Source organism: Narcine bancroftii, chromosome 3, assembly GCF_036971445.1.
Source record: "Narcine bancroftii isolate sNarBan1 chromosome 3, sNarBan1.hap1, whole genome shotgun sequence".
Lineage (NCBI taxonomy): Eukaryota > Metazoa > Chordata > Chondrichthyes > Torpediniformes > Narcinidae > Narcine > Narcine bancroftii.
Genome location: NC_091471.1, coordinates 265119749 through 265134000, shown reverse-complemented (window position 1 = coordinate 265134000; position 14252 = coordinate 265119749). Strand labels below are relative to the sequence as shown.

Genomic DNA, 14252 nt, shown 5'->3' with positions numbered 1-14252 from the left:
TAATACAGTGCCAATAGCCCAGGTTCAAATCGGCACTGTAAGGAGTTTGTGCATTCTTTTCAGATTTGTGAGTTTTCTCCAGGTGCTCCAGTTTCCACCCACATTCCAAAGATGTATGGGACAAGTAGGTTAATTGGTCACATGGGTTATTTGGGTGGTAAATCATGAAAGTCTGAAGACACCGTGATTAAAGCAAAAACACAATGCTGGAGAAACTCAGCAGGTCAAACAGTGTGCTTTATCTTTCTTTGGCTTGGCTTCGCGGACGAAGATTAATGGAGGGGTAATGTCCACGTCAGCTGCAGGCTCGTTTGTGGCTGACAAGTCCAATGCGGGACAGGCAGACACGGTTGCTGCGGTTGCAAGGGAAAATTGATTGGTTGGGGTTGGGTGTTGGGTTTTTCCTCCTTTGTCTTTTGTCAGTGAGGTGGGCTCTGCGGTCTTCTTCAAAGGAGGTCGCTGCCCGCCGAACTGTGAGGCGCCAAGATGCACGGTTTGAGGCGATATCAGCCCACTGGCAGTGGTCAATGTGGCAGGCACCAAGAGATTTCTTTAGGCAGCCCTTGTACCTCTTCTTTGGTGCACCTCTGTCTCGGTGGCCAGTGGAGAGCTCGCCATAGAACATGATCTTGGGAAGGCGATGGTCCTCCATTCTGGAGACGTGACCTAACCAGCACAGTTGGATCTTCAGCAGCGTGGATTCGATGCTGTTGGCCTCTGCCATCTAGAGTACTTCGACGTTGGTGATGAAGTCGCTCCAATGAATGTTGAGGATGGAGCGGAGACAACGCTGGTGGAAGCGTTCTAGGAGCCGTAGGTGATGCCGGTAGAGGACCCATGATTCGGTGCCAAACAGGAGTGTGGGTGTGACAACGGCTCTGTATACGCTTATCTTTGAGGTTTTTCAGTTGGTTGTTTTTCCAAACTCTTTTGTGTAGTCTTCCAAAGGCACTATTTGCCTTGGCGAGTCTGTTGTCTATCTCGTTGTCGATCCTTGCATCCGATGAAATGGTGCAGCTGAGATAGGTAAACTGGTTGACCGTTTTGAGTTTTGTGTGCCCAATGGAGATGTTGGGGGGGGGGTGGTGCTGGTAGTCATGGTGGGGAGCTGGCTGATGGAGGACCTCCGTTTTCTTCAGGCTGACTTCCAGGCCAAACATTTTGGCAGTTTCCGCAAAACAGGATGTCAAGCGCTGAAGAGCTGGCTCTGAATGGGCAACTAAAGCGGCATGGTCTGCAAAGAGTAGTTCACGGACAAGTTGCTCTTGTGTCTTAGTGTGAGCTTGCAGGCGCCTCAGATTGAAGAGGCTGCCATCCATGCAGTACCGGACGTAAACAGCGTCTTCTTTATAAATAGCAAAGATAAAGATACACAACCAATGTTTTGGGCTGGAGACCATGGACAGACATGACAGCAAGTAGTTGACCCCTACTGATTCACTTGGAATGACTGTTTGGGGCCCTGATTGGTAATGAGGGTGCAAGTGCAGGTGATGAGGGTGCAAGTGCAGCACCTCCTTTGGACACAGGGGTAGATGGTAAAGGGGCAATTGGTGGGAAAGAGAGGAGTGGATGAGGCATAGAGGGGAAGATATTTCTAGTGGTGGAATTATGTATAGATATGTGGATGTGGAGACTGATGGGGTGGTAGTTGAGGACGAGGAATCCTGTCCTCGATGCACCTGGGGGCGAAGGGAGCCAGGGCAAATGTGCAAGTAATGGAGGATATGCAGTTGAGGGTCGAGTTGATGATAGTAGAGGGGTAGCTACATTTTTTGAAGGACATCTCTGATGATCTGGCATGGAAAATCTCCTCCTGGTACCAGATACAAAGGAGATATAAGAATTGAGAAGGAATGGAATCCTTACAGAGTATAGGGTGTGAGAAGGTGCAGTCGAGATTATCTGTGGGAGTTGGTGGGCTTGTAGATGTCTGTGAGAGTTTATCTCACGAGATGGAGACTTAAAGATTGAGAAAGGGGAAAGTGTTATGAGAGGTGGACCAAGTGAATTTGAGGTCAGAGTGGAAGTTGGCTGCAAAGTGGATAAAGTCGATGAGCTCATCATGGGTGCAGGAGGCAGCACTAAAGGTAATCGTTGATGTAGCAGAGGAAGAGTTCCCTGTGTTGGCGTAGCATGGATTGCTCCGTATAGCAAAGAAAAAGGCAGGTATAGCTGGGACCCATTCATTTGGAGAAAGTGGCAAGCGTCAAAGGAAAAGTTATCGAGGGCGAGGACAAGCAGAGGGAGGAGGTTAGTGGTGGAGGGGGACTACTCAGGTCTGTTGTTGAGAGGGAAATTAAGGGCTTTGAGGCCTTCAAGTTTAGGGAACTGGAAGTTGATGAAGTGATAGAGGGCACATGAAGTATAGCAAATATTGGTGGGCTGGCAGTGCCAGGTTGGGAAACAAGGTTAGGAGCCATGGGAGGGAGATCACAAGATAAAGGAACGGAAGTCAACCATTCAGCCCATTAAGTCTGCTCCACCACAAGCTAAACCATTCTCATATCCATTTCCAGCCTTTTCCCAATATCCCTTGATACCCTGACTAATTATATACCTATCAATCTCTTCCTTAAACTCCCACAGTGATCAGGCCTCCACAGCTGTATGTGGCAACAAATTCCACAAATCCACGACCCTCTGGCTAAAGAAATTTCTCCTCATCTATTTTAAAGGGTACCCTTCTAATTCTAAGACTCACCCACCAAGGGAAACATCTTATTCACATCTAGTCTGTCCAATCCTATCAGCATTCAAAATGTTTCATTCTTCTATACTCCAATGCCTGTACCTCCAAAGAACTCATTTACTGCATCCGGTGCACCCTCTGTGGCCTTCTCTACATCTGAGAGATCAGTCACAGATTAGGAGATAGCTTTGCCCATCATCTCCTCTCCGTCTACCACAAAAGTGACCACCCCGTAGCCAACCATTTCAATTCTAAGTCACACTCTCAAGCTCACATGTCTGTCCATGGCCTTTCACACTACCCCCCCACCCCCCACCCCCGACCACCCGCAGATTGGAGTAACATCTCATTTTTCATCTGGGTGCCCTCCAACCTCAGGGCATGAACATTGAGTTCACTGCATTCCACTAACAAGTTAGCGTTTCCCCCCCACCCCCTTTACTAGTTATTCCAGTTCCTATTCCTTTCTCTCTCCACCTATCCTAGAATCCTCCCCCAACTTCCTGCAGTGTTCCCCCCCCCCCACCCAACTCCACGTAACACCTCCAACCCTCCCCCCCCCTGCCCTTTCTCCTTTTGTTCGGACATCTCTCATGTTTCCCCACACCATGATGAAGGGCTCAAGCCTGAAACATTTGTGATCACATTTACCTTTACTAGATAAAGGCACTGATTGACCTGCTGAGTTTCTCCAGCATTTGTGTTTTTTCACTTAACCACGGTGTCAAGAGAATCCCCATTTAAATTGCAATCTGTTTCATCATTCTTCCTTCCAAAGGGCACCACTTCAATTTTCCACATTATACTCCTTCTGCCAACATTTTGCCCATTCATTTAATGTTATTTCCCTTTGTAAACCAGAATAGAACACTGCAGTACAGAATCAGGCCCTTTGGCCCATATAGTCTGTCCCAAACTATTTTGTCTAAACTGTTTCTAGCCACATCACAGTTTGCCTTCCCACTTACTTTTGTGAAATCTGCAAATTTGACTGCAATACATTTACTTCCTTCCTCTAAATTACTGGTGTCTCTGCAGCACTCCAGTTAGTTGCCATGCTGAAAATAATTCTGTCTACAAAATACACACTGCTTCCTGGTACTCGAGATGGCAGAGGTCGACAGCATAGAGTCCACGCTGCTGAAGATCCAGCTGCGCTGGATGGGTCACGTCTCCAGAATGGAGGACCATCGCCTTCCCAAGATCGTGTTATATGGCGAGCTCTCCACTGGCCACCGTGACAGAGGTGCACCAAAGAAAAGGTACAAGGACTGCCTAAAGAAATCTCTTGGTGCCTGCCACATTGACCACCGCCAGTGGGATGATAACGCCTCAAACCGTGCATCTTGGCGCCTCACAGTTTGGCGGGCAGCAACCTCCTTTGAAGAAGACCGCAGAGCCCACCTCACTGACAAAAGGCAAAGGAGGAAAAACCCAACACCAACCAACCAATTTTCCCCTGCAACCGCTGCAATCGTGTCTGCCTGTCCCGCATCGGACTTGTCAGCCACAAACGAGCCTGCAGCTGACGTGGACTTTTTACCCCCTCCATAAATCTTCATCCGCGAAGCCAAGCCAAAGAAAGAAGAAAAAGAAGAAGTCCAATAGCATAGTATTAGTACCTAATACTAGTCATCTTGTTGGAAGCCTTTCAAAATCCAAATGTATTATTATATTTACTTGTTGATCTTTAGGTCACTCATGCTATTTTGCTGACTCCACTTGATCAATTTATGATTTTTCAAATATTCTCCCATTATATTCTTAATAACCAATTCTAACAATTTTCCAACATCTGATTGTGCACATTCCAGCCTCCCATTCTCATGGAATGAGAAAGAGTATCGCATTGATATTTTTTTCAATTCTTTACTACTTCTCCAGAATCTATTCATTTTTGAAAGATTAAACCCTGCGCATTTACCATCTCTGCAGTTACTTTAGGACCCTAGGATGCAATCTCTGCAGTTACTTTAGGACCCTAGGATGCAATCTCTGCAGTTACTTTAGGACCCTAGGATGCAATCTCTGCAGTTACTTTAGGACCCTAGGATGCAATCTCTGCAGTTACTTTAGGACCCTAGGATGCAATCTCTGCAGTTACTTTAGGACCCTAGGATGCAATCTCTGCAGTTACTTTAGGACCCTAGGATGCAATCTCTGCAGTTACTTTAGGACCCTAGGATGCAATCTCTGCAGTTACTTTAGGACCCTAGGATGCAATCTCTGCAGTTACTTTAGGACCCTAGGATGCAATCTCTGCAGTTACTTTAGGACCCTAGGATGCAATCTCTGCAGTTACTTTAGGACCCTAGGATGCAATCTCTGCAGTTACTTTAGGACCCTAGGATGCAATCTCTGCAGTTACTTTAGGACCCTAGGATGCAATCTCTGCAGTTACTTTAGGACCCTAGGATGCAATCTCTGCAGTTACTTTAGGACCCTAGGATGCAAGCCAGGGTACATAATCAAATTTAATAGTGTACCTAATACTAGTTCTCTTGTGATGATGTCAGTATTCAATTCCTCCCACATATTTTAACTATTAATAATGCTCAGTATTATTTACCTGAAGGACAGATATGTTTAACTTGTCTACCTTGTTCCCCATAACTATCTCTAGGGCTTTAGTCTCAAAGGAGGCTTTGCTCACTTTGACCAAGCTCTTGTGTTTCTAAATTGTATTATCTGATTTCATGTGAAATAAAGCAGTTTCTAAGAGTCACTACTACACTGTCCTAATCTATTAATAAAAAGTCTAATTTGCTTTGCATGAAACTTCAGATTCACCTGTATAAACAACTCCATTGATCTCCACTGACATACTGATACTGTTCATGCTACTTGTGGCAAGGTTCAGTGCCGATTCTTGGCGGTCTGCTGGGATACAAACAGAACAATGTTAACATTTCATCAAGGAAAACGGATACAAGAAATGACAAATTATATCAAGTACAACTTATACAGTTCTAAATCAAATATCCTACAACAAGACTTGGAAAAAAACCCAAACAGAACTCTTTTGGTGTATTAAAAATCGAATGCTACATTGTTAAAGGTATTATCTTTAAACAGAGGCCACTTTTGTCTATCAGGTGGACATAATACAGTATGCTGCTGATATTACATCAGATTTTGTGTCAATATTAATATCTCCACCAAAGTTAAACACATTATTTGTCACATTTATGATTGTAAAACATTGTAAATAGTTTCTGGCTTGGAAAAAAAAGGAGTTTCCAAAAAAAGTTTAAAAAAAATTAAGTTCTTCCTTCCCTTCTACGGGCATAAAGAGCCAATTCTGTTGTTCAGTCAATCATTTAAACCTTCTGTCTTCTGCTTGGGAGTTCAGTTCCACCACACAACCATTGTTGAACTGATCGATTCCGTTTAATGCCGTTCCATCAATAAAGTTAAAAAGACACCTTCAATGCACCTCTTAAACAAAGGGTCATGAGAGGCACCTTTTCCATGCAGAAGGTGGTTGGCATGTAATAGGAGCTGTCAAAGGCAAGTACAATTGCTGCTTTCAATAGACATTTAGACAGTCAGTTTAGGGAATTCTGGCCAAACACAGGCAAATGAAACTAGGTTAGTGGCCAACTTGATCAGCATGGGCAAGATCAGCTGAAGGGCCCATTTTAAAAGAGTAAAACTCAACGATTCTAAAATGCTCCTTTAATCCATCCATCCAGACGCAGATTGGGAGATCATTTCACCCAGCACCTCCACTCCCATTTACAACCACCGCAACCTCCCAGTGGCCAAGCATTTCAATTCAGTCACACTCCCACGCTCAAATCTGTCCATGACCTTGTGTGCTATCCCACCCTGACCACCCACAAATTGGAGGAACAGTATCTTATTTTCCATCTGGGCACCCTCCAGCCAAATGATTTTACTGCCTTCCACTAAATCTGCTTGCCTCTTCTTTCCCCTTCCCCTTTTCCTGTCTTTCCAGTGCCACCATCCACCCAGTCAACCCCCCTCCCCCTCATTGCTACTGTCCCTTCCTTCCTTTCTCCACTTATCATCTCCTGCCTTTGCCATTCCCCCTCCCCCCCAACCTTTTGTTTGGACACTTGCCAGCATTTTCTCATACTTTGATGAAGGCTCAAGCCCGAAACGTTGAATATGTATCTTTACCTTTGCTACATGAAGGACACTGTTTGACATGTTGAGCTTCTCCAGCATTGTGGTTTTTTTTTTAAACTTCTTCCAGCTTTATTGCTGACCCCTAATCGCCCCTTATCAACCACCTTCTTGAACTATTCAACTATTTCTACGTGGTAATTATCAAAGAATGGAGTGGCTCACTAAGCTATTTAAAAAAATCAACCACATGCAGAGAATCTAGGATCACACACAGGTCAAACTGGGCAAGGTTCCCGGAGGTCTATTAGTTGAAGCTGAAGAGTCGCAATATGGATAATATGAAGGAGAGGATAGTGGACTTCAGGAGAACCAGGAACAACCACCCTCCACTACACATCAACAATTCAACAGTGGAGAGCACCAAGTTTCTTGGAGTTCACTTAACTATCGACTCGTCGTGGACACATCTCACTTGTCAGGAAAGGGCAACAGTGACTGCACTTCCTGAGAAGAATGAAGTCAGCAAGGCTACCAGCCACCACCTCGTCAACCTTTTACAGGAGCTCTATCGAGAACCACCTAGCAGCTGAATCATAAGGTAGTATGGTTGCTGCAGAGAAAATGATCAAGGACAATCCACAGATCCATGAGAGTGGCAGCAAGGATCACTGGAATCCCACCCCTCCCCCAGTGAACTCCCAGAATCATAGTCTGAAGAGGGCTTGCAAAGATTTGAGGACACCTTCCACCCTGAACACGGCATCTTTCAGCTCTTTCCATTGACAAAGAGATACAGGAGTATCAGAGCCAGTACTACCAGGCTGAGTAACAGCTTCTTCCCATTGGCAGCGAGAATGCTAACAACCAAAGGAACAAGCTTGCATTAACCATTCAAGAGTCTCATATTCATGATCAATATTTATTTATGTGTATATGAATACTTGTTCTGCATATGCATGGTTTGCCTGTGTCTGTGTGCGTCCCCTCCTCCCATTGAGGAGGAGTAGCAGAGGTGACAACCCTACAGAGAAAGTGACTATGGCTGTGAACCAGCGAGGAGTTTAGTGGCTGAGAGGCTGTGGGTGTTGTGATCGAGGGATCCACAAAGGCTGCAGGAGACAGGTTCACGGAAACCAGTTACCGAGCCAGGATTAGAGAGGGAGCAGAGGGGAAGAAGGGCTACAGCTTTAGATGCTGAAGGCTTTCTAATCATTTTGGAGGTTCAGATCTGGAGCTCAGGTTGACGATGAAATAATTGAACAGGAGTCTGTGTGACCACAGAGGCTGTGTGAGCTCTACAGGTGAATCCTTGAACACTTAGCGACTCTGAAGGGACTCTCTTTTGTTTCTATTTCTCTTACTGTCAGGGACGTTGGGTGACATTAATGGTGACTCAATTTCTGCCTGCTGGCAGGCAGAAGACAAATTTGTATAATATTACATGTTCTGTACTATTACAGACAAAATAAAGGAATCTAATCTTGAAATTATCTGAATAGAGCAATTAAAAGACAAGGTTCCAATCTGAACTTAAGAATCACCAATAATGTTTGAAAAACTTCTTTCCAAAATTTTTCTAAGCTAGGGCAAATCCAAAACATGTGAACCAAAGAGGCATCACCAATTTTACATTTGTCACAAAGGATTTATATCTGAATAAAAATGAGACAATTTAACTTGACACACATGTACTCTATGGGCCATTTTAAATCAAGCAAATTATTGTAAATAAGAGATATAAGCCTTTATGAGAAAGTTGTAAATCAGAAAGTGTATCAAGGATGTTTGCCTTGGAGATTGCCGGAAAGTCAGGGATCAAAGTCTGAACAAAATGTCTAATTTATAGATATCTAAAAAAAAGAGCATTAGGCAAGTTAAATTGTACCACAAATTGTTCAAAAGAAGATAAATTATTATAAATAAAAAGGTCATTAAAACAATTAATACCCAATCTGTACCAGTCATTAAAAAGGCAGTATCTTGCCAAGAAGGTTGAAAGAGGTGATTAGCTATAAATGACTTCAATTCAAAACTGAATTTTCTTTTACTTCATTGTTAGCCAGACGTGCAGTTTTGTTTCAATGGAAGGACAACTTCTAAAAGGCATGGCTTTTATGTCTATTATCATAATCTTATGAATTAGGGTTATTCTTAAAACTTTGGTACTGTGATGTCCACTTCCAAGTTATTGTCACTTGATTTCCACTTGTCAACTTTTAACCTTACTTGGTGATGGGGGTTTTGAATAATTTTTTTTTAATCTTTTGTGTTTTTTGTGTTGTTAAATTCTATTTCTTTAATATGATTGTGCTCTGAATTTAAAAAAAATCATGATAAAAGTTTTTTGATATAATATTTTGAATCTTATAATTATATATTTTTTATCTATTGTGCTATAATGTAAGCACCAATAAAAACATTTCTATAAAAGGAATCTAATCTTAATCGCCATACTGTACCACAACTCACTTCCAAGAAGCCTCCTGCTGGATTTGTTATTGTTCAGAAAAACCATTAAACTTTATTCCAACTTCAGACATTGAATTGCAGAATGAAGACATTTGGAGGCTGATAAAAGTTATCATTGAAGTGCACAAGAGAATAGGCCTTTTTACAAAGTAAAAGGTTCTCTATCGTCTGTCTTCACACATGAACCTTTTTTCCACCAATTAAGGCGCATAAGCATTTCTCATACCTGTAACTACCTCTCATTGAAGTCAGACATTGGTGAAGAAACTTAACATAGGATTCAGTAAAGCAGCACAACCATTAATTGTTCGCAAAAGAGGATGTTTGAAGATCAAAAGTCCAAACCAGCACAAGTTCATGGTTCATCAGGTAACAATGATCCATGACTTTCTGCACCCTTCTGTATCATTCATGGCATACAGCATGTATCTCAGAGCACTGAAGGAGGTAACGCCATCATTCTCTGCAAAACATTCCAAATCCAAGAGCAGGCTAAGTGAACCAATATGACATTCTCTTGGGACACCATCCCAAGCATAGTCTCTATTGAAGTAGTCTACTTCAAGGGACAGACCCAATATTAGACTCCTGAAATAAGCACTTTATTTCAAGGTTTGTAATGGAAAAGGAAAACCAAATTGACAGAAAAAATAATTAAAGAATTTTAGTCACAAAACAGGTCCTTTCACTAACATGAAAGCCATTAATGATATCAATCCAAATTCATTCTCCACACATCCCTATCAACTAACCCAAAAATTACCTCCCACTCACCTCAACGCTAGGGGCAATTTGCAGTAGCCAATTGATCTACCAAACCACACATCTTCTTTCAGATGAGAGAGGAAACGGAATCACTTGAAAGAAATCCTGGTAGTTATAGGGCAAATATGCAAGCTCCACACATATAGCACCAGAGGGTAGGATCCAAACCTAGTTACCAAGTGTACCATCCTCACCTTATGCAAATCCAAAATGGAGATGCAGTATTCAGGATGGCACTGAAAACAGAAACCAAAAGTGCACATATCTAGTTTAAAGAAAGGAGCTCACTATCTTCTAAGCTATCTAAGCACTTCCTGCACCATCTGTGGCAGCCTTTGTGTTCTGCACTGTGGTCATCAGACACCTGAGAACTGTAGAGGAAGCAAGTCAGCCTTTAGAATGAAGTTTGGTTCCATTATACTAAACTATGCATGCATTCACATTTGTATTGCAAATCACAAAAGAGGTGTAGTACCATTCTGATGGTGCCCAGGGTTGACAAATCACGAGGTTTTTGAAGTAATGTCGAACTGATGTCAGTGATATCAAATTGACTCCAAACAGTCAAGCAATTATGTGCTCTTTTGGAGGAAGCACAATTTGAAGACATCAATTTCTTGCAGTTTGGATGATGGTTGATTTCTAATGGCTATAGCGGCAGCTACACTACTACTGAAAGAACACACAACCAGACAGGTTGAGCTCAGTGAGCAGAATTGATTTATTGCAGGCTGCTGGGCTGGACGTACTCCCAGCCCAGACCTGGCTGAGAACCACACTGGGGGCGCTGACGTCACCCGGGCGTCACGTGGTCCTCCAGTGCGGGCTTCTAAGCCCTGTGCTGAGAAGAAGGGGAAACCCCTGACGGCACCATTTTGGCCGGCTGCCTCGCCACGTGGATTACAAGCAGGGCCGTTTCGCCTGCCTAGTGGTGTGCCGCCACATGGCAACTGCTTCAAATGCACATTAGTTTGCTGTTTTCTACACTGTTGCTCATATCTAAAGGTATGTATGCAAAGAGCTTTCTGGCCTCCTTTCATCTCAATTTTTTATATTTCTAAATGCAACACTTAAAAGAGAATTGGATTGAACTTCAAAAGTCAGTAACCTGTTCTTGCATGAAACTGCTACACCATAAATTATGCAAGTACAGCATGACAGAGCACAATAAATATGGTGCTGTTTTGAAGACAGTGAGGAGGATGGGGAAGGGATATGCTGGAAGTGAAGACAAAACTCCAAATTTTCCTCTGAGCAACAAACAATGTCCAACACATTAGTACTTCAGTGCATTTATTTCACTGAAATATGTCGTGGTTCAGTAAGAAATTCTTACCACATACTAAAGCAAATAGAGATTTCCTGGTGATTATCAGGATCATCAGGGTTCTCAATTTTTAAGAAAGTAAAAACACAAAAGTCCGAAGACTCTGATTGTAGTAAAAATGCAGAAATGCTGAGGGAACTCAACAGGCCTCACAGCCTCCATAGGAGGTAAAGATATATTGCTGATGTTTCGGGCCTGGATCCTTCCTCAAGGTATGAGCAAACAGGCAAGGGTCTATGTTAAAAGCCTGGAAGAGAAGACAGACAAAAGGTGCCTCCCTCTCATTCTTCCCTGCTGATGATTTAACATTCTTCTGAGAAATATTACTCTAAATACAAAGGGAAGGATATTAATGTAAAATTCTTCCAGGTATGCTCTACACTTTAGTAAACCCACTATTTCATACCTTAATAGCACTATACATTTTCTATTTAGGAAACAAGAATCTAGGATTATTGTCATTTATACCTTGGCTGTTGATCCTGATGTTCATTGGTATTTGGGCAGTCATAGCAAGTAGATTCTGTTGAATAGCACGATGCATCAATCGCTGCTGTTCTTCCATACCAACTACTAACTTCTTCTCCGGAGGTTCTCCAGACTCTAGCTTTTCTCTCAGCTGGTCTAATGCTACAGCTTGTGCAGCAACTGCAGCCTGAGCTGCAGCTACCTGGTGACCAGTCAGTGAAATCGGTAGTCTACCCCCTAGTGTTAGCGGAATAACTGAATCTTCCTCTGCAAAACCAACGGTACACATCAAAATCATCCAACTCATTAATAAATATTTAATAGTTAATTGACACAGTATACAAGAATAATTTGGAGGCCTTGATATACTGTATAAAAAATCTCAAATAACTTTTTTCATGCCCAACATTTTATTAATTTCATAACAGCAAAGGGGAATGATTTCTATATATCAAAACAGTTTGTTAATATGATACTGATAGAGTTGTGAACAGTATAGATCTGCTAGGTTAAATAGCTTTTCCATAAGCTGCAAAATGTTAATAAAATGATGTTCTGATGAAGTCAATGTCACAAAGCATTAATTCTGTTTTTCTCTCCACAGATGCTGCCTAACCTGCTAAGCATTTCTAGGTTTATGTTTTACAAATTTCCAATATTTGAAATTTAAATTATATTAGTGCAATCTTGAGGAAGATCTTTATTCCCAAAATTCCTTGCTGCCTGTCCCTTAATCATGCTGTTTCCACCAGAGTTTTCTGGCTTCAGCATCACAACACAGCAAAGCAGAGCACATTGGCTGTATCATTTGGCTGAGCTGAAATTACTCAAAAATGAAAATTAAAAAGTAAATCATAACTGCTGAGGACATCATGCCACCCCACCCCCCCACACTCTTTCAGCTTAAGATCAGGAATCTCATTCTAAATTGGGTAAAAGCCAGCAGGCCAAACACCTGTTGAAGACTGTGTAATTATTCAGACACTCACTATAAACAAAATATTGTTAAAAATCCAAAATAGTTTTTAAAAATGTTATTAACAGCATAAAAAGACAACCAACATAGATCTGTTAAAAATAATCAAAGTCAATCATAGAATCTTAAAGATTTAATTAATTTCTCCTATTTATTTAAATGGGGACTGAGTGTTTGTGCCAAATTGAGGTTCACCAAAACAGCACAAGAGCATGTGGCAACCGAGGCTGTTAGGTGGAAGATACCAACTACCATATGAAAGCTATGCCTACACTGGAAATCGGGCTTCTGAGATATTCTAGTAACCCCCATAATTAGCGAGTAATGGGGTGCAAAATCTACCCTTTTTTTTTATAAATCGATTTTCAATGTACTCAATATTAGAAGTGCTAGATCTTATAAATGATTTTCAAAAATCAAATTAAGTACCTTTCTTTACTTTTACTATCTGGCTTATGGGACTGCCATTAGTCACTGCCTGACCTGGCGTAGGCACTTGCATTTTGGGAGAGGATAATGCTGAAGATGTTCCACCAGGAGAGTAGTTATAAAGATTAGATCCAAAGCTGTGTCTTCGGCCCTCCCGCCGATTACTATCAATAGCAACCTGTAATTCATTAGGAGAGCTCAAACCTCTTTTCTCACATTCATATGGGTAGAGGTACTTCATGTATCTAAAAGAAAAACGAGACAATCTGTTAATAGATGGATGGTGGTCATTAGACCATGTAATTTTTGATTAATAAATTTACCTGAAACAGAAATTCTCACTGGGGTATTTTAATTTTCATATTTGGTGAGGGTATATTGGAAATATACAATTTTGCAGGCTTTTTTTTAAAAAAAAACTCAAATTGTTATGAGAACAAGGCCAAGCAACTGGCCTTCCAATATTTTTTGAACATTAAAATGTAACCATTACTTCTAATGAAAAAGCTCTCACTATTATTGTCTGCCAATGAACGGACAAATACAACACCCCAGTAATCCAATGATTTGGCACTTAAAATGCCAGCTTTGACAAGATCAGATGCCAATGTCACTTTGAAGGAGGAATACAGAAAAATACATGCTTTCAAATGCAGGCACGGTATGCAGCAACAGGATATTCTGAAAGGATCTAATTGTGGTACACGTTAGCACCAAATGACAAGGTAGGAGAAGGAATTAGATTCTGCAACACAAGTTTGGGGAGCTAGATAGCTTCTTAAAGCACAGGATCTTGAAGATTCTAATTTCTGGATTATTTCAGTCAGGAGCTGAGTATAGAAATATGGACAGATCAGACTAATTCTGACTAAAGAGATGGTGCAGGAGGGTGGGCTTGAGGTTGCTGGATCATTGGAACAGTTTCTGGGGAGGGCAAAACTTATACAAGCAGAACAGGTTACACCTACATCAGAAAGGGACCAGCAACCTTGCAGAGAGGTTTACGCCTCCTTTGGGTAAAGTTTAAACTG

General features: G+C 41.9%; 1 protein-coding gene across 4 annotated transcripts in view; it reads right to left on the bottom strand.

The window, feature by feature from the left end:
* wdr18 (WD repeat domain 18) overlaps nucleotides 1-14252 on the bottom strand; it is a 209788-nt gene that overhangs the window by 160748 nt on the left and 34788 nt on the right. For 2 of the 4 annotated variants that reach the window (XM_069928003.1, XM_069928001.1), the window contains exons 4-6: nucleotides 13222-13466; nucleotides 11817-12083; nucleotides 5483-5572 (exon numbers count right to left, since the gene is read on the bottom strand). The exons of 1 other annotated variant lie outside the window; for it this stretch is intronic. In XM_069928003.1, coding sequence (XP_069784104.1) covers nucleotides 5483-5572; nucleotides 11817-12083; nucleotides 13222-13466 — 602 coding nt within the window. The remainder of the gene's footprint in view (nucleotides 1-5482; nucleotides 5573-11816; nucleotides 12084-13221; nucleotides 13467-14252) is intronic. One more of the 4 variants, XM_069928002.1, reaches the window with a different exon arrangement.